General features: G+C 37.3%; 1 protein-coding gene across 1 annotated transcript; it reads right to left on the bottom strand.

Annotated features, from left to right (window-relative positions):
- Positions 1–2,511: 2,511 nt before the first annotated feature.
- Positions 2,512–24,687, bottom strand: LOC132538212 (putative uncharacterized protein encoded by LINC00472). The gene is made up of 5 exons (XM_060190821.1): positions 24,557–24,687; positions 24,118–24,512; positions 20,434–20,513; positions 10,961–11,003; positions 2,512–3,522 (listed from the first exon to the last, which is right to left on the bottom strand). The coding sequence occupies exons 1-4, from the start codon at positions 24,685–24,687 to the stop codon at positions 10,971–10,973; spliced, it is 639 nt and encodes a 212-aa protein (XP_060046804.1). The 3' UTR covers positions 2,512–3,522; positions 10,961–10,970.
- Between the last annotated feature and the right edge of the window lie 72 nt (positions 24,688–24,759).

Genomic DNA, 24,759 nt, shown 5'->3' with positions numbered 1-24,759 from the left:
ACTATCAAAATAGAAAGATATTTTTAGAATTTCTAATAACTCATGGATTTATCTTTAGTTATTCACAAGCTTAGGGAAAAAGTACAAGAAATTACTGAAATCAACCTCACAATAAAGCTAAAGTGTAAAATGTTTAGGTGACTTATTTAAGATACAGCTGAACATTATCTAATAAGTAGTGTGAAAATTTCCTAATCTCTTAATATCTGACTTTCAGATCTTAGTTTGAGTAAAGTACAAGTGAGAGAATACAATAAAAATTGGAAAAAAAAAACTGTATACCTGATTTGAACAAGAAAGTCACTGAAAGTAAATTTTGTGAATGACTATCACATATTTGAAAGATTATGATTCCAAATATAATTTCATTCTAAAATAAGAGTAAGTAATTTAGCAAAATTACTTAACATGCACTGAGATACAGCTATCTATTACTGGAATACAGAGATAGCTTACTAGGTAGGGTGAGTGATTTGCTGTGATACACCCTACAAAGTGAGCTATTTCCTTGGGCCTTTATAGTGCCATTTTTTAAAAGAAAGTTAAAGTAAGATTGTGATTTTTCTCATAACTGTTAAGGAACTGGGAGGAGTTCTTCATTAATTTCTCTTGCCATGCAGGGTACTGAGATCTTTGGGGACACTAAGTTTACATTTAGTGTTTATACTGACTGAATTCCCAATCTACTGTGTTTTAATTTGTATTAAAAAGCCTCTAGTCACTTGTAATGCATCATTAAGCTTATATAATAATGAGATATACAAATTAGGAAAGGCAGATTAAGCATCACTTGGCAACATTAACTTGCCCTCCACATTCACACAAAAGATTTAAAGTGTATATTATCATAAAATACTTGTCTATTTATAACAACTGTAGGCTATTAAAGAACATTTAGCACACTGACTATTATTTCTAATAAGCACATTCAAAGAATAAGATTTTTTCCCCTCCATTTTATTTATTTGATTCTCGCCACTCTGAAGAGTCAAATAAAAGCAGAAAACAAAGATGACAAAAACCCCTAATCTCTTGAATGATTTCATGATTCAGTTCATGTGTAAGAACAATGATAGCACACATCAACTATGTCTTCATATCTATTTAAGATACTTATTCTGACATAGTGCCACATAATTTTCCCCTATTATTTAACTGAGACTGCTAAAACAAGTTTCCTTACAATTGCATTAAGTCGCTTCAAAAAGTAAGAGAAATACTTAACTTCCTGTTATTCTTCTGCTACAGAAAAAACTAGCCTCTACGCCTGAGTGCTTACTAAACCACCACAATTTTGATACCATTCAAGAAAGAATATTGCCCCAATGATAACATTACATGCAGGTGTAGGAAGAAAAAAAGACAATACTGACAGCATCTGGTTCCAGAGGGATGGCTTCTGAATCCCAGGTACAGCTGTCCTCTGGTGCAGCATTCTTTGCCTCCTTTTTGCCCCAAGTTTTAGATTTTGCCTAGTAGAGGAAAGATCTCACATGTGTTTCATTTAAAGATAGCACGGCTATAAAATGGAATGCAGGTTCAAATCAGTGTTTAAGATTAGAAAAAATATATATTATTTAAATGAGTCACCACTTTATCTTTAAGAAGCTATTAAATTTCTTCTATAAATCTTTATCTTGAGAATATACTAGCTTTTATTTTGGCAAATCATAAGTAAAAACTAAACACACAATAGTAGCGATGATTATTCCTATATGGTGTTTTTTTTAACACTGCAAACTTGACAGTAACACTTGGGTTTTGCTTAGCACACATTCTGACAGTGTTTTATTCTCAATAACTAACCTAATGCAGTTGATGTAAAGAAACAAAGGTTTCTTGAAATATATTGTTATGCTTATATGAACACAAAAATTTAAAATGTATAAAAAACTACATGAAAGCAGCTAGCACTAAAGCTTCCAACTTATGCTAAGTATTTTACTGAAGTATACATTAACTTTGCATACACTATTTTTGGATGTAGAAATATAAAACTGTATATTTATAAAGCTGGGTTTTGTGAAATTAAAATATACATCTAGAGTTTATTTCAAACTTTAACATAGCACTTTCATACTATTACTAACATACAAATGGATTCTTAATTTCAAAACTAATCAGAACATTTTCTGGATATTTGTATATGTTGGGTTAAGAATATTTTAGGAATATACTTCAAATGTTTTAAAAATAACTTTATTATTTACTGGATAGAAACAGAAAGAAATTGAGAGGGGAGGAGAGAAAGACACCTGCGGCACTGCTTCACTGTTTGTGAAGCTTTCTCCCTGCAGGTAGGGAGAGGGGGCTTCAACCATGGTCTTTGCATATTGTATATGTGCACTCACCATGTTCCTTCCACTGTTTTTTTTTTTTTTTTTTTGTAATTTAGAATATTCCCAAATCAAATTACTTAAATAAAGAAAAAGAAAATTGGCAAAATGAAAAGTTTAGAGGGCAGTGAGTCAAGAGTGCATGTAAAATAATGTGGGAGGAAAGCTTTAAAAAAGTGGAGGTCAGAGGTATAGGAAAAGTTTACCCAATTCTTCAAACCTATAGTCATTTACCTAGGAAATATAGTTAAAAATACCTAGGGCACGGCTGAATTACTTGCTCATAGTGCTTTTCGTTTACCTATTAAAGGTACAGGTCACATTCTCAATTCCAGATCCAGGGCCCAGTAGAAGTGGAAAACCCCATATTCCTTCCATCAATGTGTTTCCGTGGCAGTCTACTAACTTCTCATGTTCCAGCATGACTAATTGAGTTTTTCACTTCATGACTTTATGTATGGGGGAAGGAGGGAAGGGGTTAATGGCATTTCTGTATAAAAGTGTTTCCACCCAGCTAAATAAAATGTTCAACTGTAGTTTGATCAACATTCTAAATAGTTATGGCCACACTTTTTCAGATCATCTCAGAGAGCTGACATCAATGGATATTAAATATGGAACAGAAATGATAAATTTTTCATTAATGAATACAATGCATGGCTCAAAGATGCTGTATTCACATCTTTTTAAAGTGCTTTATTTCCACTATTTAAGCGTTTCATATTATATAAACCTACCATTAAACAAATACATATTTGCAAGATGACAAGTTAGAAATTAGTTGCTTTGCTGAGCTGCACAACAGTGTTCCTCAGAAAAATCTTACATTGCTTTCAGATCTTTAGGATAGCACTTGATGCATTTATTATTATTAAGAGGTGTACACTATTTCAAAAAGCTATAATTAACTACTCAATTGAATGGAGAGTGTATCAAAAATGGCTAAAATGCTCTACTCCTCAGCAAAATATGAAAAGGTGGATTTTCAAATTAACAGAATCGTTAATAGTTTATGCAAGATGTGTCATTAAATTGAAAACTACTTTATTACTTAATGACTGAACCTCTAAGAAAATAAATGAAGGTTAATAAAAAAAAATGAAAGCAAATTAATGCTTTTCTCTGGACTTTACCTTTTTTTCCCCCACATAATTTAGATTTCAACACTCCAAATGTTTGTGAATGGCTGTAAAAACCATCCAGTTTGAAATTATAAGTAAATAAAAACATCAGGACACACAAAAAAATTACTCTTCAAAATGATACATGAAATGCTTTTCTACTAGCTTTTTTTTTTTTTTTTTTTTTAGTAATAAAAATGCTGTATTTCCTTATTTCTCCCAGGAAACCTCAGGCTTTTTTTTCTTTCTTACATTGCAAATTCTACATGCTGAATCCTGTAAAAGTGTACAGAAATGCTTTAAAAGCTATTTAACTGTTGCCCTTTTCACTCAAACTTTGTAAAAAAAAAAATGTATTAAGATATGGCAGGGTATTTAGTTGTAGTTAGCAAGATAACTGATCCTAATGTAGCTGATTGAAGTCTGAGGCAGTAGGCAGCTGCAAACATCCGACTGAAAGCCCATTTGAGAGTTCACAGCTTCCAGTCGAGGATGTTTACAGTTGCTCACTGTCAACAGTGAGATACCTTCTTTCTGTTTGGCTAACTTGAAGAAGTATCCCTAGAAGTGTCTCTAAAATGTACAGGTACACATTTTATACATTATTCAAGTCTCATTGAGACTCCGAAATATTCAGAAAATGTCAAAACAAAAAAGCTCATATATGTCTATCTTCATCTACCAAGTTCATATAAAAAAAATGTGATACACTAAGACAATATATAGAAATGACTTTCAACCACTACTGTTGACCTCAGGGAAGAAAAGGGAAAGAGTTGTGTTACTTAATATGATTCCAGCACATACATAATTAAAATCCTTCGAGTAAAAATGAACATAAAAATTAAACTGAGTTAACAACCTAAAGTGAACACTTAAAACATTCAATACTATATTTAAGTTAACTTAGACTCAATAAAAAATACAAAAGGCCTTCAAGTATTACAGACTATGGCAATTCAAAAAAAAATTCTTACATACTGCTTTATATCTACAATTTTCACACCGAAATGGGCTTCCAGAGACAACTTCTATAGTCAGCAATCTTTGAAAGAGTAAGCAACAATCAGGAGAAAAACATAAAAGGAGTAACAGGTCTATAACAGACACGTGTCAGTTTGTGGATCAAAGTTTTCCACTGGAAAAACACAGAACCTATCACTTGCAACAGTGACGCACATTAACTTCAAATTTGAATGTTTTGAATTCCACACCCATTCTCTTATGAAAATAGATGAGGAAAACTGAAGGTTAAGCTTTATCAGTCACTACTTTCCTGAATGTAATTTAAAACCTTTCCTACTTTAGTAGAACATTAAATTGATACAGAGAGGCGGGTGTGACTTCTGAGAGATTTGTTTTTCAGATGAAGTTACCATAAGGGTCTTAAATTGCAGAAGTCCTAGAAGTTTGTGACACCAAACCCCAAACAAAAAACAAAAATGCAATCCACACAAACAGTGTCATGTTTGTTGAAACTAACAAATCTGAAGTGCTCCATAAAATACTTTTTCAAATTGAAATGTAACTCAATCCTATTAAGGTTAAGAAAGTTAATCTCTCAAGCATCAGGTGAAAACAAGGTGAATTATTATTATTATTTTTTTTTACTTTATTAACTAAGGACTTTGAGCAATTAAAACTTCACAGGGAATCACATTTTCTCAATGGGTCAAGTCACAAAAGGGAACAAAGCAAACTTTACCAGTGCTGTGCAAGTCTACATTCCAGAAATTCTTAGTACTTGGCATTCATTTACCACTGCTGACTAGAGTCTGAGTAATTTCATCAAACTCAGTTACAGCCACCAATGTTGTGAACTTTTCACTAAGACACCCGTTTCTTTTAAATTAGTTACAAACAGACAGTTTAGGTACTCTTTAATTAAGATAAATGCCAAGCCTTACGCTCCCTGCGAAGACATTGTTCAGCTGTACGTATTTATAAACAGAAAATATTTTTACTCCCATAAATTTCTCTCAGTGACAGACCCCCTACTTGCACTGGAATTTTAAGACTTTCAACTAATAAATCTAAGTTAAAGGGGCATGGAGATAACTCACCTGGTAGTGTGTACCATATCATGCACTAAATTTTAGGATTAAGCCCTAGTACCACACAGGAGCTCTATGAGTGACGGGATAGTGCTATGGGGGCTCTCCTTCCTAAGACTAAAAGAGGGGTGGGGGGAGAGCAAAGGTGGTATTGCACATATGTAAGACCCCAGTGTCACATTAAAATAGATAAGTATGAAAAACAGCAAGTGGTTAATATATGCTAAGTGGAGCAAACAAATGTGGGAGCCTTAAGTCCTAGTACAGCTTTGAGGATATAACTTTCACTCAGAGTTCTATGAATGAATATAAGCATTTCTCCAAACCATGAAAATTGTAAGCTAAAAAAAAAAAAAAGAAAATTGTAGGCTAATGGGTACCCAAACATAGCTTGTCAATGCCCATAGAAGGTCTATTGTAGCAAACCTCTAACTAGGTGGAGTCTTAAGTTGTTTAAGTTATTTGCTTGTTTTTGGGGGGTAATAAAATATACTGTTTCTAGTAAGCGTTATGTGTTCATTTGGAATAGCAATTGTCAAAAAGGGGAAGATGGCAACAGAATTAACTAGGATAGCTTCTTCTAATTTCACATACCTGCATTGTTTTTGCCCTATTCACTTCGTAATTCTGTCCAATAGTGCTGAGTATAAGTTTTTTTTTTTCAGTATTAGTATTTTGTAAAATGCTTTCAAAGAACCAATTTAGAAAAACTGAACTAAGTAAAATTGTTTAAGTCTAAAGAATCTTGTCACTACTAGAATAAATGTCACCAACAAATCCAATAAAAATCACGAATTAAAAATAAAATTAAGAGCAAATATAGCAGAATAAGAATCAACTGTGTATCCAGTATATCAAACCTTTAATTTGACTTACATGAACCTAGAAATGTTCACAGAAACTACTTAGTTTAAAAGCATAGGGATATTGATTGCTTTAGCCCTTTTTTAAGTCATGGTGCTTAAAAATCTTCCCATCCAAAAATATTGCTCTAGAATTGTATACTTTGGATAGGTTATAACTTTCCCTTTAGTCATGAAAATTCAAAGGTGCAGGGAGTCTGGCGATAGTGCAGTGGGTAAAGCGCATGTGGCATAGAGCGCAAGAACCTGCATAAGGATCCTGGTTCAAGGCCCCAGCTCCCCACCTGCAGGGGGATCACTTCACAAGTGGTGAAGCAGGCCTGCAGGTGTCTATCTTTCTCTCCCTTTCTCTGTCTTCTCCTCCTTTCTTGATTTCTCTCTGTCCTATCTAACAACATCAATGACAATAATGACAGCAACAAAATGGGAAAAAAAAAAAGGCCTCCAGAACCATTGGAGTCATAGTGCAGGCACTGAACCCCAGCAATAACCCTGGAGGCAAAAAAAAAAAAAAAAAAGGAAGAAAGAAAGTGAAATTCAGAGGTGCATGGGTAACCCTGCTCCACTAAAACTAGTCATTTTTCTTCTGCATCCATCTTGCTCCTCCCATAGCCATCTAATTTCCACCATAAGCCCACACCTCTGGTCTCTGAATATTTGCAGCGACATTCATGAAATGGAAGTGCTTTCTGTCAGTGCAAAGCCCAGGGTTCAGACTCTGCTCTGCATTTAAGGACCAAGGTCCCATGCAACTGCATTAGTAATACTGGCATTTGGACCCCATCCGTTCATCCTGAAAACCCTTCTAAAGATTAGAAATACAAGTGTGGGGGCGTCAGGCGGTGGCGCAGTGGGTTAAGCGCATGTGGCGCAAAGCGTTAAGGACCGGCGTAGGGATCCCGGTTCGAGCCCCCGGCTCCCCACCTGCAGGGGGGGGGTCTCTTCACAGGCGGTGAAGCAGGTCTGCAGGTGTCTATCTTTCTCTCCCCTACTCTGTCTTCCCCTCCTCTCTCCATTTCTCTCTGTCCTATCCAACAACGAATAGCGTCAACAAGGACAATAATAATAACCACAACGAGGCTACAACAACAAGGGCAAGAAAAGGGGGAAAAAATGGCCTCCAGGAGCGGTGGATTCATGGTGCAGGCACCAAGCCCAGCAATAACCCTGGAGGAAAAAAAAAAAAACTTGTAAAAAAAAAGAAATACAAGTGTGTTCTGCTTCCCATTGTAGAAAGCATATACAGAACTGACATGAAATGGGAGCGAAATAAATGTACAAAATTATACCCTGCTTATAATTTTTACTTTCTTCTATTCATACTTTATACTTAGTTGATAATAATTTTTTAATTTATTTCAGGTAAGCAGGTTTTTTACTTTTCTTGCTATATTTCTTCCTAATAAAAATGTACATCCCCTTGCTTTTTAAATAATAGAAATATAGATGCACCTTGTCCTTGCTTCTTGAAAATGAATGATGACTGCAGAAATTATGAAGAACATTCTCCTATAGATTGTTCATACACAGATCATGAAACTCCAGTTTTAACAAGAAAATCATTATCTTGTAGAATATATAATTAATATAGTAAAATCTCTGCTACTCTAAAAATTCATGTTTTTATCCAATTAGCATTCTAATAAGATGACAAATAAATAAGTTGAGGGGCTAGGCGGTGGCACACTTTGTAAAGCACTTATTTACAGTGGCAAGGGCAGCCCATCTGCCTGGGGAAGTTTTGTAAGTTGTGAAATAGTGCTTTCGTTATCTCTCTCTGCCTCTATGTCCCCGTTCTCTCTCAATTTCTCTCTGCCTCTATTCTAAGTAAAAAAAAAATGAGCTATTTTAAAAAGAAATAAGTTGAAAATTGAGAATTAATTTATAAGTTTAATGTATTCTGGTTCTAACCCAAGCAACACCTATGTACAATCTCATGTTATCCCTGCCAAAGTATGACAAAGCATTTCATATTACCATCAAACAGATGAGAACACCAGATTTGGAGAGCTTTTCATATCCTGAGGTTTTACTTTTTGTAAGTTTTTCTGAATCATATGTGGGGCTGAGTTTGAACATATAAGACAGTTAATGATAATCCAGTAAGAATTATGTTTTCGTTATAGAGAGGGCATAAAAGTTCATAAATGAAGATACTTTTAAGAGTAGAAACAAATACTCAGATCTTTTGGTGATAAAAACAGTTCATTCAGTCACTTACTCATTCACCATATACTTACTCATTTGTTAAACTCTCTTTTAAAATAGCACTGTTTTACAAGTGAACCCAGGGTTCCTCAGGCAAGGGGAAAGCTTATCAGAGCTGAGTGGTTGTTATTCTCTACTCTCTCATCTGCCAGTACCCCTCCCTCTCCTATTTTGGCTGGCATTCTCACTAGGGAGGGAGATTCCACAAGGTCAGGGCATCCCAGCCTCCAGGCTAATAAGGGACTTTCCATCCCACTCCTACCAGCTATTGTCTGTCCACCCCCTACCCCCTTGCACATCAGTCAGCATCCCTCAGACCACCTGCTGGCTCAGCACTTCCCCCCTAGAGAGCTCCTACTATAGTGCATTCCTCAGAGGGCAATGCTCACCTAGAACACACTCCCAGTCCTAGTGGAATATAGAATCATATTTCTAATGGATCATTAAATGGATTTAAGATTAATTAGACTGTAATAACCACATGGAAAAATCCAGACAGTTTTTTTTTTTTAAATCTAAGCTATTCAGGTCTTTAAATAACAAATATTCAACATGAATTGTGTGATATCCTCAGAGTAATGGGAATTTATTTCAAAGTAACACAAATTCTGTAGTAGAAATTGTATGTCACACTTTAAAGAAAACATCATCTCTAATAAAGGTAAACTATGCAGAACTAATATTTCTATTGATAGCTTTAAGCAAGTCAAATGATGCTAATGCTCTTAAAGATTTGAAAGCAATATGTTTAGTTCATTATTTTATTTAAACATAACATGCCCAGCATTTTAATAGTGCCCACGTAGGTTTAGTGCCCTTTATTTATTATTCTGAATAAAATAACTTGCTACAGGAAAATAGCTGATAATTTGACATATTTAGAAATTGACCCCTTCTGAATTTATGTAGGCTTGAAAACATTTTTATAAGGCTATATAGTGATATAAAACATTAAGCTAAAGAAAAGCCAAGAAAAAAATACATGTGATACAAAATTACCAAGTTGAATAATTAAGAAAATTTATGATTTTCTGTTTGCATTTTACAAATGGTCTCTAGAGTGAACATTTAGAAAAAATATTACCAGTCTCAGACATAAGAATATCTTTCATATTTTAAGAGTTATGTAGATAGTACCAGACATTTCTCAAGAACAACTGTCTATGGTAGATAAGTCTTTGAAAGGAGAAAAGATGTCTCCTCAAGTCTCCTGAAGGTCATGATTCTGTTTTAATCGCTGTTGTGTCTACTGAAGTAGGCCATAATGTGCTTTACATATAGTAGTTGCTCAATATAACCTAGATGCATTTTTTAAATGTTGACACGAAGACTAACAAAATAAAATACAACTCATTAGCAATTAACAGCCATATTTTTTTTCAAAGAAAATTTACAACCTTAAAAATTTTACAGCCCCCCCCCCCCAGCTCTGGTGTATAATGGTATGGAGTATTGAATCTGGAACCCTGAACCCTCAGGCATTAGTCTGTTTGCATAATTATTGTGCTGTCTCTCCCACATTATTTTTTGCATCTTAAGAGACTGTTGATTGGTCCAAGTTTAGAGACAGTATTCTAATAGGAAGACACAGTTCTTCAATCCATAGCTTGTAAGAATTCTTTTCAGACTGGTCAGTATTTCTGCCATAGTGGAAGGAAGGAAGCGCTGGGTCTCTTGATAGATAATTGCCACAGACAAGTCTCTGAACATTGCTGAATCTATTTTCTCTGTGAATGGAAACTTTTGTACTTATACTTCACAGAACTTTTCTGAGAGATGACTGAGATATAAAAGAGAAACTACTGTTCATGTGTTAAATTATTGTTTCTTATTATCTTTTGATTGTGAACGTGCTGGGGCAGATTAATCAGAATAGGGTCTACTAATGGAAATAAACTATCCACATGTCATTTGGGCTTTTAAACTAGCTACAAGGTCTCATTTGACCTCATTGGCTCTTGATTCCTTCAATTGTAAAAAGAGGGTTAATCAGATTCTTAAAAAAAAAAAACAAAACCAAACCTTCAAGCTATAAAAAAGAAGCCAATGACTAACTCCTTTATTGCCGGAATTTATGAGGCAAGGGTGGGAACTGGAGTGGGTTGAAAGAATTTTTTTTAAAAAAATTAAATATACACAAATCATGGAACCTTTTCTTAACTGGTGTGATTTTTTTTCTTTTTAATACAAAGAACTACCAATTACCCTAAGTTCATTCAGGATCACTTCCCACACCCACACATTTTTAAAAATAGCAGGACTACAAAATAGTTTGAGAATATTTACAGACAAAGTACTTGGTAGCTGACATAGGAAACTTTCTATAGAAGACCTCAATAGTCACTAATACAGTTTTGACCAAAGAAAAAAAAGCTTACCTACTCTTCACTAGTGGCAAACAGTCACATTGCACACAGAAAGCTGAAAAAAAAAAAACAAACACTTCATATTTAGTGTCCTTGAACTCATATTGAAAAACTTCCACAGCAGTACACATACAGAACAGTCAGTTTGTACTAGTTCACTGCATATCAAAAGATAGTTTTAGCAAAGTTTTACTATGAGTTAATGTCTGCCTTTCATTGTTTAGTGTTATCTGCAGTTCAGTTGTCACATGAGTTTTCTAGATTTTCAAGAAAATAACTATAAATATATAAAATTATACCTTTATTCTCCAAAAAAGCTCGTAATATAAATTTGGCTTATCATATTCAATTAATGTGTATTCACAGCAGGTTTGTTCAAAACTTATACCACTAGGGACAGCTATAACAAAATACGGGGTTAAGAGATAACTTGCCTAGTAGAGCAAAGTCTTCTCATGCATGAGGCCCTGAGTTCAAGCCTTGACATCACATGGGAGCACCAAGAATGATGATGGTGGGGGATATGCAGTGAAAGGGTAGTCCGGGGCTCTCACTACCTCTTTCTCAAACAATAAAGAAAGAAAAAGTAAGCTGGGGAAGTTACTCAGAGGCATCAAACATGTGTGAGCCTTTATATTTATATATATTCTTAAAAAAAAAAAGTATGATGACCCGAATTTCATTTGTAGATTTTAACATTAAGAATGGAGACCCACCCTACTAGGGAAAGAGAGAGGCAGACTGGGAGTATGGACCGACCAGTCAATGTCCATGTTCAGCGGGGAAGCAATTACAGAAGCCAGACCTTCCACCTTCTGCATCCCACAAGGACCCTGGGGTCCATGCTCCCAGAGGGATAGAGAATGGGAAAGCTATCAAGGGAGGGGATGGGATATGGAGATTGGGTGATGGGAATTGTGTGGAATTGTACACCTCCTACCCTGTGGTTTTGTTAATTTATCCTTTCTTAAATAAAAAATAAATTAAAAAAAAAAGAATGGAGGTAAAAGCTAAGGTCAATAAAACAGAATTCACCAAAGCAGTAAGTGACAAGCCTCTAGCTACTATTGTATTCTTCTTGCCTCTGGGGAGGAAAGAATCTGAGAATGCATGAGATGGTTTCCATTAGTTTCTAAATTTCCAAGTTCCATTTGTTGCCTGATTCTAAAAAAAAAGTTGGTGCTGTGGTAATCTATCATGTGCAGCGTGGAGGAAAGTTTCCATAAGTGTAGGAGAAGATAGACAACTAGGGAAAAACAGATGAAGTAACAAGGAAAAAGGAACACATGAAAAAAAACCTCTCCACCTTTTATTCCTTACATTAATACATTAGTTTTTCCAAACACACCTGAATAAAATGTTATTACCATGCAATGACCAAGAAGAAAGATTTAGCTTACTATGTTTTACTGATGGTAATCTAGCCAAACTTAGTAGAATTATGCTTTCCAACATGGAAAGCAAATACCTATGCAAAAGTAAGTTAATTTTCACATGAGTACTGTAACTATTTAACTCAATATTATGTTAAACTTTTTTTTCACATATGCTAGTGAATAATCTATATTTCTTTACAGTGAACAGAATAAAAGGAAAGAGTTCAGGGTACTGTAAAATGAATAATCAGAAATTTTCAAGTAAAATGGACTATCTTAGATTTTCTGGAAGTGTTGCAATTTCAACCATAAATCAGTAAGAAATATTTTGAGATCTGTGATGTGACCAGGAAAAGCCAACCCTTCCCAGTTGTTAATTTTCTAAAGAATTAACTTTAGTTTTTACTCTTACTAAAAGAAAAATGCCACATTTTAATTTTACCTAAGTTATCTACACAAAAGATTCATAGACAAGCAGAGTACTTTAAAACCACTTTATTTTAAAATTTCTGTTGTATAGCAACAGAGAGAAATCTAGAAGGAAGAGGAGACAGAGAGGGAAAGAGAATGAGAGATATCTGCAGCAGTACTTCACTACTTGTGAAGCTTTCCTCTGCAGGTAGGGATCAGGGGCTTGAACTTGGGTCCTTTTGCATAGTAACACATGCACTCAACCATGTGCGGCATCACCTGAACCCCAAACCACTTTAAATATCTAACTGGATAATAGTCCAATCTAGAGTCTCTGAAAACATTAACGGGGGGGGGGTGTACTTACCACATTGGTTGTCATATGTCTAAATATCCTAACTTTTCTCTTTATTCTCTTTAAAGAGCTCCTTGACATTGCCTTAGGTATTTTCTAAATATGTTCAGAAGTTCTAGGGCTCTGACAGTTTTTTAACTAATAAAATAAACATAGCAATCTGAGTACCTGCAGTTCTGCTAACAGTATTGTTTGTATTCTAAGCCCCATGCACAAAGGGTACAGAGAAAAATACCCAGTATAAACAAATATTACTTAGATACCAGTGGCATCTCAAAGCAGCACGCCCAAGTCTCAAAATGCAAAAGAGAGAAATTTTCCACTCCCACAGTGCTTAACTCCCTGGTGAACTTCATGTAAGGCAAAAGAGAGTGAAACTGCCTCTGTTACCAAGAAGCTGGGGAGGTGGTGTGGGTGGAAAGCAAATCAGTAATTCTCTCTTCATTTTTTCATCTTTATTTCTTTTCCATGATGCCTTCCTTCCTATTTCCTACTTTTAGTTACTTTTTTTCCTCTCTTCCTCCATGTCCAATTCCAACAGAAACTAGTTTTGTCCTTTAATTTGGTTGCTTAACATGAATCTCTAAACTTCATACACTATCCATTCATAATTACTATTCAGTAATATTTTCAAAGTAATACATAGTGAGCAAGAAGAAAGGATGAAGAAGGCTAGGGTTAATGCAGGGCAAAAAAAAAATCTCCACTGGTATTTGCAATACTTAAATTTCCAGCTGAACTGCCTGAGTCCTGAGAAATGTTAGGAGATAAGGCATAAGTGCTCATGCAAATTTACTAAGAGTAAAATGAGCAAGCATTGTCTGCTGCACCAAGCTGAACATACAACTTAAAAGAAAGAAAGAGGACTCAGTTGATAGCACAGCAGAATTAGCGCACGTGGCGTAATAGCTCAAGGACCTGTTAGGATCCCAGTTCAAGCCCCCAGCTCCCCATCTGCAGGCGAGTCCCTTCACAGGCGGTGAAGCAGGTCTGCAGGTGTCTCTCTGTCTCTCTTCCTCTCTATCTCCCCCATCTCTCTCAATTTCTCTGTCTCTATCCAATAACAAATAAAAAAATTTAAAAGTAGGAAAGATCACTTTCTAGGACTGAAGAGTATCACTTTTTTTTTTTTCCTTTTGGAGTTAGAGGTTGAAAGGGAGAGAGAGAGAGTGAGAGAGTGGGAGAGAGAGAGAGTGAGAGAGAGAGAGAGAGAAAGAAGGAAAGATACCAGTAATACTGTTGCACTGTTCATGAAGCTTCCCCCAGACAAATGGGGTGGGGGGGATAGGCAGGGTTAGATCTTTGTGCATGCTCTAGTGGGTATGCAACATTGGGTTCCCCGTAGCTCCTCTTTTTAAGTGTGAAGATTACTTAAAAAGCCCAAAGGTTTGAAACTGAGTAACAGAATAAGTTATATTATTTTGTTTGTTTGTTTTGCCTCCAGGGTTATTGCTGGGGGTCGAGGAATCCACTGCTCCTGGAGGCTATTTTTTTCCCTTTTGTTGCCCTGGTTGTTTTATCATTGTTGAGGTTATTATTATTGTTGTTATTGATGTTGTTGTTGTTGGATAGGACAGAGAGAAATTGAGAGGAGGGGAAGACAGAGAGGGGAGAGAAGACAGACAGCTGCAGACCTGCTTCACTGCTTGTGAAGCAACCCCTCTGCAGATGGGGAGCCAGGGGCTCGAACCAGGATCCTTACACTGGTCCTTGCGCTTTGTGCCATGTGTACTTAACCCTGTGCACTACTGCCTGATTCCCAATAAGTTGTTTTTTAAGACAGAGCCCATCTGAGTGCCTGATCTTTTAAAGTAGACTCATCAAACTCTTGCTCATGTTTTTAGCACTATACCTACGTAATACATTCCACCTATAGCTATATCACTCTTACCATTATTTAAGTCCCTACCTGCAAGACAACTTTATGCCTTAGACCTCTTAATTGTAAAATGATAATAGTGGCTTTAATTATAGAATTAAGATTAAACAACTAATAATTGTAAAGTGGTTAGAACCAATAGTTGCAAGTGGTACATGGAAGTGAGATACAAGAAAATTTTTAGGAAAAAAAAAAGAAAGAAAATAAATGGCCCATGATCACACATATCTGAGTTTAAAAGATGACAAAGCTGATTTCAAACAGAAAAGAACAAATATATTGATTTTGGACATATATGTCATCAGTCCAGTGGGATTACCAAGAAGTTCCCTTTAACTTAACATCCCATTTTTAATCAAGTCTGGGACACTGAAGTACGAATGAAGAAATAAATCTGGCTGTTGAAACCACAGTTTACAAAATGGAAGTCTGAACATATACCTCTAGCCTTGGGTACCCTATATTTGACTATTCAACCATTTGCATTCTTTAGGTATTATTTATATAATATTCTTTAAAAGACTTCATTGTATATTCTAAAGAAGGACGGAATTTGAAGTTCAATGCCTAGAGGAAGCAAACAGGGCATACATATTTTTCCTTTGGAGGTAGGGTTATAATGAAAAGGATAGTTGCATATTTCACAACTGGGAAGAGAAAAAGCTAGGAAAAAAGGGCAAGATGAGTAAAAAGAAAATAGAAGGTGATTAAATGATATTCCTATGCCGATAATTGTAAATATATAAATGACATAACCACATCAAACTTATAAACTGGGAATAAAGTCCACTTAAATACAGAGCTACATGTTTGAAAAGTATAAAATTAACTTGTGAAAATTAAACTCTAGCCTGAAATGTTAGCTTTACTACTTAAAAATAGCTTTTAAGGTAATATTATTTTTAATATCTGAAATTTCAAAGATAATTTACCAAAATCTGGTAATTATGTTTTCATTTTTCTATCAAAATTTAGCAAAAGTTTATAAATTATTTTATGATTACATATATTAATTTAGAAATCTACAGGGCAGCAATTATGGAAAAATAATTTCCAGAGACAGTAAATTTCACAGATCTAAAACAAGTCATATGTTCTCTAGGTGATAGTAGTGTTTACATTTTTAAAATGAACATTTGACTTTCTCTTTGAATAAGATATTGTCTATAATAAAGTAAAATTCCACTTATAGTAAATTCAAGGAATGTACTTAAGACTTTGCTAGTAAACCATATGCTCTGAATCCTTGTTTTAGAAAATGTACAATCAATGGGAGCTTTAAGCTACAGAAATAAAAATGAGTCTGGAAAGTTTATGTGAGGAATTCGTTATGTTAAGAGTCAGGCAGTAGGCCAATATGTAGCGTGTACACCACATTACTATGAGTAAGGACCCAGTCCCCAGCTTTAGAGGAGAAGCTTCACAAGTAGTGGATCAGTGCTGCAGGTATCTCTCCTTTTGGTTCCTCTTCCTGTCATCTTCTATTAAAATAAAAAAGTCACTGGGAGCTGTAAAGTTGTGCAGGTACTTGGCTCTAGTAATAGTCATGGTGGCAGGGAAAAAAAAGAATTTGTAATGATGACGTGTTATGTTTATCTAAATTTTAGCATTGTGCCTTGAAGAGCTCTAATTTCAGCCAGAAGAAGAGTACACTTCATTTAAGCAAGAAATTTCCTTTACTCCTATATTAAGATACCACACCCTACACAACTAATAACAGGAAAACATTTCAGTTCAAACTCCAAGCACTACCCAGCCTGAAGCGAAGCTAAAAAGTAAAATAAGATAAAAAATAAAATAAAATAAAATACAACTCACATTTTCAGAAAAGAAAGCCTTGCTAAATAAGTAGTAGCAATAATGCTGAAGAATTTTTATGCTACGCACGACTGAATGTAAAAACAACAAAGCAGTCAACCATAACTTTAGCACTTTGAGTATGATTAACAGAATGAACTTTCAAAGGTCAATTAAATGTCAACACATTTTAAAAGAGATATTCTTGAGTCTAGTCAATGTATAATAGCATCTTATAACTTAGGGATACCTTCCTTAATTTTAGTGTAATATGCATGTGATGTACGTGCGTACAAATGGACGACTTACAGCTTGTCACCAACCAGACTACTACAGTAATGACCCAGGATTTATACTGGAGTTTTGACTATTTAACATTTGTCAATATATAAAATGAATTTATTTATATTTATTATGCAGCATTATCCAATGAAACAAAAATGCCAAGACTTAAGTTTATTCTACAGCTAACCTTATTGTATCATGAAAAGTCATTTACAAGGGGACTCTTTTCTAATATTTTTATTTTATTTATTTGACAGAGACAAGAGAGAAATTGAGAGGGGAAAGGGAAGTTGAGAGCGAGAGAGACAGAAAGACACCTATAGCACTGCTTCACCGCTCTAGAAACTTCCTCCCTGCAGGTGGGGAGTGGGGTTTGAATATGGGTACTTTTGCATTTTAATGTGCACTCAATCAGGTGTATCACCACCCGGCCCCCAAGGGAACTTGGGGAATCTCTGGAATAATATATGGAATAATAATTCCATATAAATATATATACTATCCTGCTACCTAATTCATTAACGATTAGCTCCCCTGAATGTTCTTGGTTAAAAAGTTTGCCCCTCTGCCACCTACAGAAAGAAAAAGAAAAAAAAAAAGATATATAATACTCAAAACCAGCAACACTTAGCATCAGAAATCAGTGCAATGGATAGAACAAGTCTTATAAACACCAAATGGCCATTCCTTAACTCAATTAAGAGCTGTATTTACAAAACACTCTCTCTCCCTTAACGTAGGTCCTTTTCCATCATCATATACCAGAAGCCCAGTGCATATTCATCTCATTTTTCTCTCCCTCCTTCTTTGGAGATTTTTGCTTTGGTGCAATACACCACACCCACTCCAAGATTCACTTAGTTTTTTTCCCCCCTCTCTTGTTTCTTAGATTCCACCTCTAGATGAGAGATCATTTGGTATCTGTATTTCTATTTCTGGCTTACCTCACTCAACATGAACCATTCAACTTTTGTCCAAGATATGGTTACCTAATTTAGAGGTGGGAGTGGGGGTAGAAGGAAGGTAGAGAGAAAGAGGAAGAAATATCTAAGTACGACTCTATAACCCTGGTTGGCACTGGTCATGGTATTCCTATGTGGTACCAGGGATCAAAACCAGGGCCTAATTCATAAGGTATGGCTCTCCCTACTGAGCCATTATGCAGGAAAAGATCAAAAGTCCTTAAAATTTAGTTGAGTGTTTTCATGTCCATATGAAATCTATCGTATATGACTTTTTTCTACTCGAACTTTAACATGTTACAGCTATGACTAGCCCTAGAATTCAGAATAAAGATGACATTTTCTAGGTTTTGAGACTTTGTTAGAAAGTGAACCACCTGAGATGGAATTAGAGTATACTATGAAAGGAAAGGTCTCACCCGAGTAATGAAGCTGAAGGGTTGTCATTCCACAAGTGAAGTCTCTGGACACAGTCTGAAGTGAAGCATGTTGAGGTGGCCATTGTGTTGGTTAGGTTGTGATCGGCAGATGCAATATTATTTGATATGGATTGGGAGAGGCATACGGGAAAGTGGGCCCTATCCAATGGTTCCAGGACTGGGGGAAGTAGAGGCTCTATAGTGGAGATGTGAGGTTCCTGAATTTGGTCAGGTCCTGCTTTTAGTTTCCCTTTCAGAAACCTAGATATACACCAGTTTCTGTGAGAGAGAGCATATGTTCACACGTATCCATAAACTACTGCAAAATATATACCTGAAAGCAGAAGTACACTAGAGTTTGCAGTGAGTACCCCCCTAACACTTCCTCTCCACTATTCCAAGCTTTGGGTCCATGATTGCTCAACAATTGTTTGGCTTCATATGTTAACTCTCTTTTCAGTCACCAGGTTCCAGATGTCATCAGGATGCCGGCCAGACTTCCCTGGACTGAAGACCCCACCAATGTGTCCTGGAGCTCCGCTTCCCCAGAGACCCATCCTACTAGGGAAAGAGAGAGGCAGACTGGGAGTATGGACCGACCAGTCAACGCCCATGTTCAGCGGGGAAGCAATTACAGAAGCCAGACCTTCTACCTTCTGCAACCCACAATGACCCTGGGTCCATGCTCCCAGAGGGATAGAGAATGGGAAAGCTATGAGGGGTGGGGTGGGATATGGAGATTGGGTTATGGGAATTGTGCGGAATTGTACCCCTCCTACCCTATGGTTTTGTTAATTAATCCTTTCTTAAATAAAAAAAAATTAAAAAAAGATGACTTTTTACTACAGTAATGATCCGCGTCTTAAGATACTAATGATACCCTTAAGAAGGAGTTGGAAATTAAAGAATGAGTAGAAGTGAGTTGATTTGTAGAGGGGATATCACTAATGAAGCAATATGGTAAGATACATGACAGAATTATTTAGAATAGAATGGGATGCTGATTTCAAGATCCTCTTCTTTATAAGCTAGGTATGAGGTTCAGTTTGATAGGAAGATAAACAGAATAGTTCAAGAATTTAGATTTTAGAAAACAGATATGACGACAGCAAAGACTAACAAAAGTTTTGCAAAAGATGTAAGAGAAAGGAGTCGGGCAGTGGTGCAGCGGGTTAAGGGCAGGTGGAACAAAACCAAGGAAGGTTAAGGAAGGTTGGAGCCCCAGGCTCTCCACCTGCAGGGGAGTTGCTTCACAAGTGAAGCAGGTCTGCAGGTGTCTTTCTCTCCCCCTCTCTGTCTTCCCCTCCTCTCTCCATTTCTCTGTCCTATCCAACAACAATGAAATCAATAACCACAACAATGTTAAACAACAAGGGCAACAAAAGGGAAAATAATTTAAAAAATTATAAAAATAAAAAAAAAAGATATAAGAGAAATATTTGAGATATCTGTGATAACTCAGAGTCTAGGTAGTTATAGTACTTTACATGACTATCGTGATTAGTAAATGAACTAGTAAGAGAAAAAGTATCTTTTAAAGTATAAGCTCTTTAGAAAATAAAAGTAATTTTAAAATTCTGGGGGTAGGAACTGCTATGATAACATCCCCATGACCTGAGGTCACACACTTCTTCGAAAAGGCAAACTGGTAGTCAAATTTCAGATCTATTCCTATGAGGTCAGAGATCAATTTCTTCCTTTCAATAAATCCAAAATCAAGACTCCAAGAGAAAAGACAGTTGCTGTCTCTAAGCTATTGCATGGCTAAGGATCACCAATACTAAAGTCTGTAACCTGGTTTAAAGTATGGAGGCAGATAATAAATGTTTCTCAAAAGTAAATGATGAAAAGTATATAAAATGCTAAGTAAGAAGATACAAAGCAAATAGAATTTGAGCCAAGGAGATAAGGGAGAAAACCCAGATTACTAGCTGGCAATGCATGCAATGTGCACTTTTCTGTCCCATTTCCCTCTACTTAACAATCACTTATTGATATGACCTTCCATTGTGCCTGGATGTACGTATCTCCTCCTGCATTGTCTTCCTTCCTTGTCCCTCTTCTACGGTAATTCTTCAGTGCTAAAATAAATAAATAAATAAATAGAAAATAAGAAAGAAATTAATGTAATTAAATCTAAATACATCGGGTATATAATGAATGACAGTTACATAATTTTCAAAACAACTCTTAGGAGATAGTTATCCTCATTTTTCAAGGTAAGGAAACTGAAGCTTGGTGGTCAAGGGTAAAACTTCAAAGTCACCTAGGCAAAAAATGGCAAAGTTAGAACTTGAATCAAGCACAGTTGATTCCACAATTCTGAATCTCTCTCCCAAACTTTCCCTATTTTTCCCAATAAAGACAGAAAATTCTTACTTTCATGCCAAGGATTTTATGAACACAGAAATTATAGAAACCATTATGTGGGCTTATAAAGTTTTGATAATAGTGGGAAAGATGTCAAGAGTTCAGCTACACACTTGCCAAATTGTCACCTGCTAAATTATCAGCTTTAGGAATGAAATCTTGAAAATATGTGAGTGTGAGGGTATCTATCCAACATTCTTATCCTGTTCTCTTGGGCCATCTGTTACTTGGGGTCCATTCCTAAGCGCATACTTGAAACCTTATCTCCCTAATTGAATAGAATGGGGAAAAAATGACTGAAGTTGCTGTTCCCACCAAACCACATTCAGGTTGGGGAGGTAAGTGGGGATAGTTCACTAATAGAAGGGGTATCCTGGGCTTTGTCTCCCAAGACAGCTTAAATTTTGCTTATAGGTATTATCTTAATTACCCTGCAGAAGCAGTTCAGTGAGGGTACCCCTGACCATGTTACCTAAAAGTTGAGACCAACATGTCCAGTGCTGGAGGAGAGCAGAGCACTGAGCATCTGGGTTGCTTTTGTAATGTCCTTAGAGAAAAGCAACAGTTGCCACTAAATATTGGCAAGAAAACTGCACTATTAATTCTCAAAATTTGGTATGATTCTCATTTTGGGAGGAGCTTGCTAAGAATATAAATTCCAGGTTCTGTTCACCGACATTCTGATTCTGTAAGTGTAGGAAGGTACCCAGGAGGCTAATCTTTTGCAAGTATTATTCTCAGATAGGCAGTTTAGGCTGTCCGATTAGCAAATCTGCTCTGAAAACATACATTCTACAAAGATATCTTTCTGCTCAAATATCAGTGTTAGTTTCTAGTTTGAGTGACTGCTTTTAAGTAAGTTCGACTTCCCAGAAGTCTCCAGGCTTACAAATGTTGTGGATTTATCATTTTCCTAATGTTACCAAAATAGACTTCTGCATGGGTCACTCAGGAAAAGTATGTCTCATGTATGATATTGTTCATATATGATTTCTCCATACACTTAGCACCTGCCTAGAGTGAAGTTTTTTTTTTTTTTTTTGGCAAGACATAATATCCACTGCTCATTTTATGTTTAGTATGAGATTGGAGATAATTTTTTTCTGAGAATTTATTTTAAAAGGCATCTTTTCATTAATACAACTGCTTTGAAAGGTCTACTTCATTGCTATTTAAAAATTATTTTAAAAATTGAACAACACCCAAGTGAACTATTTTTATTATTTTTTATTTTTCCCCTTTTTGTTGCCCTTGTTTATCATTGTTGCTGTTATTATTATTGTTATTGGATAGGACAGAGAGAAATTGAGAGAGGAGGGGAAGAAAGAGAGAGGGGAGAAAAAGCTAAACACCTACAGACCTGTTTCACTCTTGTGACGTGAACCCCCTGCAGGTGGGGATCCTGGGGCTCGAACCGGGATCCTTACTCTGGTCCTTGTGCTTGACGCTATGTGCGCTTAACCCGAAGCTACCGACCGTCCCCCTCAAGTGAACTATTATAGCTATGATTAAACCACTTAATTATTCAGTCATAATGCAGACACCTCCTGAATATTTGAGAATAGAAACACATTTTTCCAAGGTTCTTATTCTTCAAAGAAAGTTTGGTTATAAAACATACTAAGCCAAAGCAATACCTCCTTCTAGAAACACTGCCAATTGTGTCTCTTTCCAAATCTGTATCTCTACTTTAAACCATAAACTTTCACGCAAATCCTGGAACTCAGATATCTTCCTGCCAATTTCTTTCTCTGATACCTTCTTGTTCCCTCTCTAGCACAATAATAATTTTAAAAATGGGCAAGAAAAATTATTTTTATCTGAGCTCTGGGCATTTTATCGAGCAAAAAACACGAATTTGAAAAAAAATAACTCTGGCTGTTACAAGTTCCATGAGAACACAAAACATCTAAGAGAACAGAGCACCTAACTTCTAGAAGGGGCTCTCACGAATGAGAAAACTGGAAGAATATATTTTTCAAAGAACAGAATTATTTCTCCTGCATACAATTCTAGTAAGTATATATTTAACAGCTTAAGGAATTCTGCTGGGGGACATGCCTGATTTTACTTTTTTCTAGTTTCATTTTTAATGAAAAGGATTTTATGCTGGTATCAAGAAAACCCAAAGTTAACACTCCACTGGAGTTCAGCAAAACCTGTGATGACAATATTTCAAAATAACTGTCAGACCAAACCTTTAACATTAATAATACATCAAAATTATACATGCACTAACACATCCCAACAAAGAAGATTATGTAAGTGAGCCGTCCTGGCATCAGTGATACTGAACACAGCAGCTATTTTCAATCCTTCATTAAAATTAGATCAAGACGTATTTGCAGCATGTTACTGTTCCTGTAGAAAGATTTACATTAGTTTAAGATTGACTTTGGTTATAAGTAATGTTTTCTTGTCCCTCTTTGTCAGAAGAGCCCTTTCCCCTATATAGAAGTTTTCAAGAGAAAGACTAGAGTATCAACAACAAACACCTGCTCTGTGTACTCTTTCCCAGGAATAATAAACGCCTTGTTCTCCTTCAAAACTAAGTTCTGAAGGGAAGAAGAAATCCCCAGGGGCACCTGCCACTTCACCCTCAAGCTTGGTTTCTCTCTTCCCAACCTGGCTCCCAGAACTTCAAATGGAGCAGCAGAGCTGTCCAGTCTTAAGAAGCGCTTTTCAAGCAAGTATGGAGTGATTAACTTCTCGATTTAAGAAATACCTACAAACATCACTTCGAAACACCAGCTTTTAAAAAACACGCCCGGGGTAGGCTGAAAGGTGAATGAATCCAAAAGTATTTAAGTATGTCCTGGCCTACCTCTTCCTAACTCGTGCTCCACAATGCGACCAAAATGAAAATCTCGAATCGAGATGTAAAAAAAAAAAAAAAAAAAAAGGGAGGGGTACCGAAGTAACACCACTAGGTCACGCAGCTCTAACTGTATCTATTGAGAACTCAGCCGTGAGGAAAGATCTAAGTGGTTAAGTCACTTGTCCAAGGTCAAACAGAGCCGGTTGCAAGCAGGGCTGGTGCGCGACCTTCTAGTCTCCCCCCTCCCCCTGGGGTTTCCCCTCCCCGCGCCCCAGTCCTCGGTGACCCCGCTTCTTCTGGGGTTCCCACGGAGATGGCTCGCGAGGCAAAGGCATGTCAGCTCCCCTTACGTCCTCGCACTTTTATTTGTCCTCCCCGACTGTTCCGAGAAGTATTAAAGGCTTTCTCTCCCCACGCCTCGCCTCCTCTCCCAGCCCAGGTGCCCCCCCCCCAACCCTTGCCGCTCAAAACCCGCACCACACGCTAAGCCGACTCACCCTCAGCCCCCGGCGAGGACCCTCCGGCCCAGCCCCGCGGTCCCCGCCGCTCGCGCCGCCGCCCGGGTTGACGGCGAGTCCCGAAAGTCACCGGCGGCCACCGCGAACGCCAGGGGCGGGCCGCGCAGCGCCGCGCCGCGCCGCGCCGCCCCGCGGACGCGCTGCAAACTTTTCCCGGCTCGCAAGTTGCCGGGCTCGGCTGCAGCTGACCGACTTCCTTCCCCCGCCGCGGGAACCAGGGGGCGCCCCTACCCCGGGTGGGGACCTGCCTGTCCGGCCGGGAGGGGGCTGGGCGAGCCGCGAGATCGTCAAGTGAGGGCCAGGGAGGGGGGCAGAGGGTGGGGAGAGCGGGCGCTCTGCACCCCGTAGCGCGCGGAGCCGGAGCCCGGCTGCATTGTCACCGCGGCCTCGGACCCAGACCCGGCGGCGGCGGTGGCACCCGCAGGCGCGGCGAGCAGTTGCAGTCCCGAATTTGCCGCCGCCGCCACCGCCGCCGCTCACCGCGTTCTTTGTGTCTCTCGCCGCCCTCGGGCCGCTTTGCTGCTCGCCTGACAGCTGATGGGCTCGCATCGCCTCGTCTCACGGGATCATGCTTCCCCCACCCCCACCCCCACCCCCCGCGGGCTGCCGCCAGCGGAGACC

Source organism: Erinaceus europaeus, chromosome 4 (assembly GCF_950295315.1).
Source record: "Erinaceus europaeus chromosome 4, mEriEur2.1, whole genome shotgun sequence".
Taxonomy (NCBI): domain Eukaryota; kingdom Metazoa; phylum Chordata; class Mammalia; order Eulipotyphla; family Erinaceidae; genus Erinaceus; species Erinaceus europaeus.
The sequence above is the reverse complement of the archived record's forward strand: the minus strand, read 5'-3'. Positions and strand labels throughout refer to the sequence as shown.

Coding starts and splice junctions, on each gene's coding strand:
- LOC132538212 (XM_060190821.1), bottom strand. CDS start 24,687: ATGCGAGCCCATCAGCTGTCAGGCGAGCAGCAAAGCGGCCCGAGGGCG. Junction 20,514..24,117: donor GTCCTCGCCGGGGGCTGAGG/GTGAGTCGGCTT, acceptor TATTTATTTTAG/CACTGAAGAATTACCGTAGA. Junction 11,004..20,433: donor ACATCCAGGCACAATGGAAG/GTCATATCAATA, acceptor TTTTTTTTTCAG/CTTTCTGTGTGCAATGTGAC.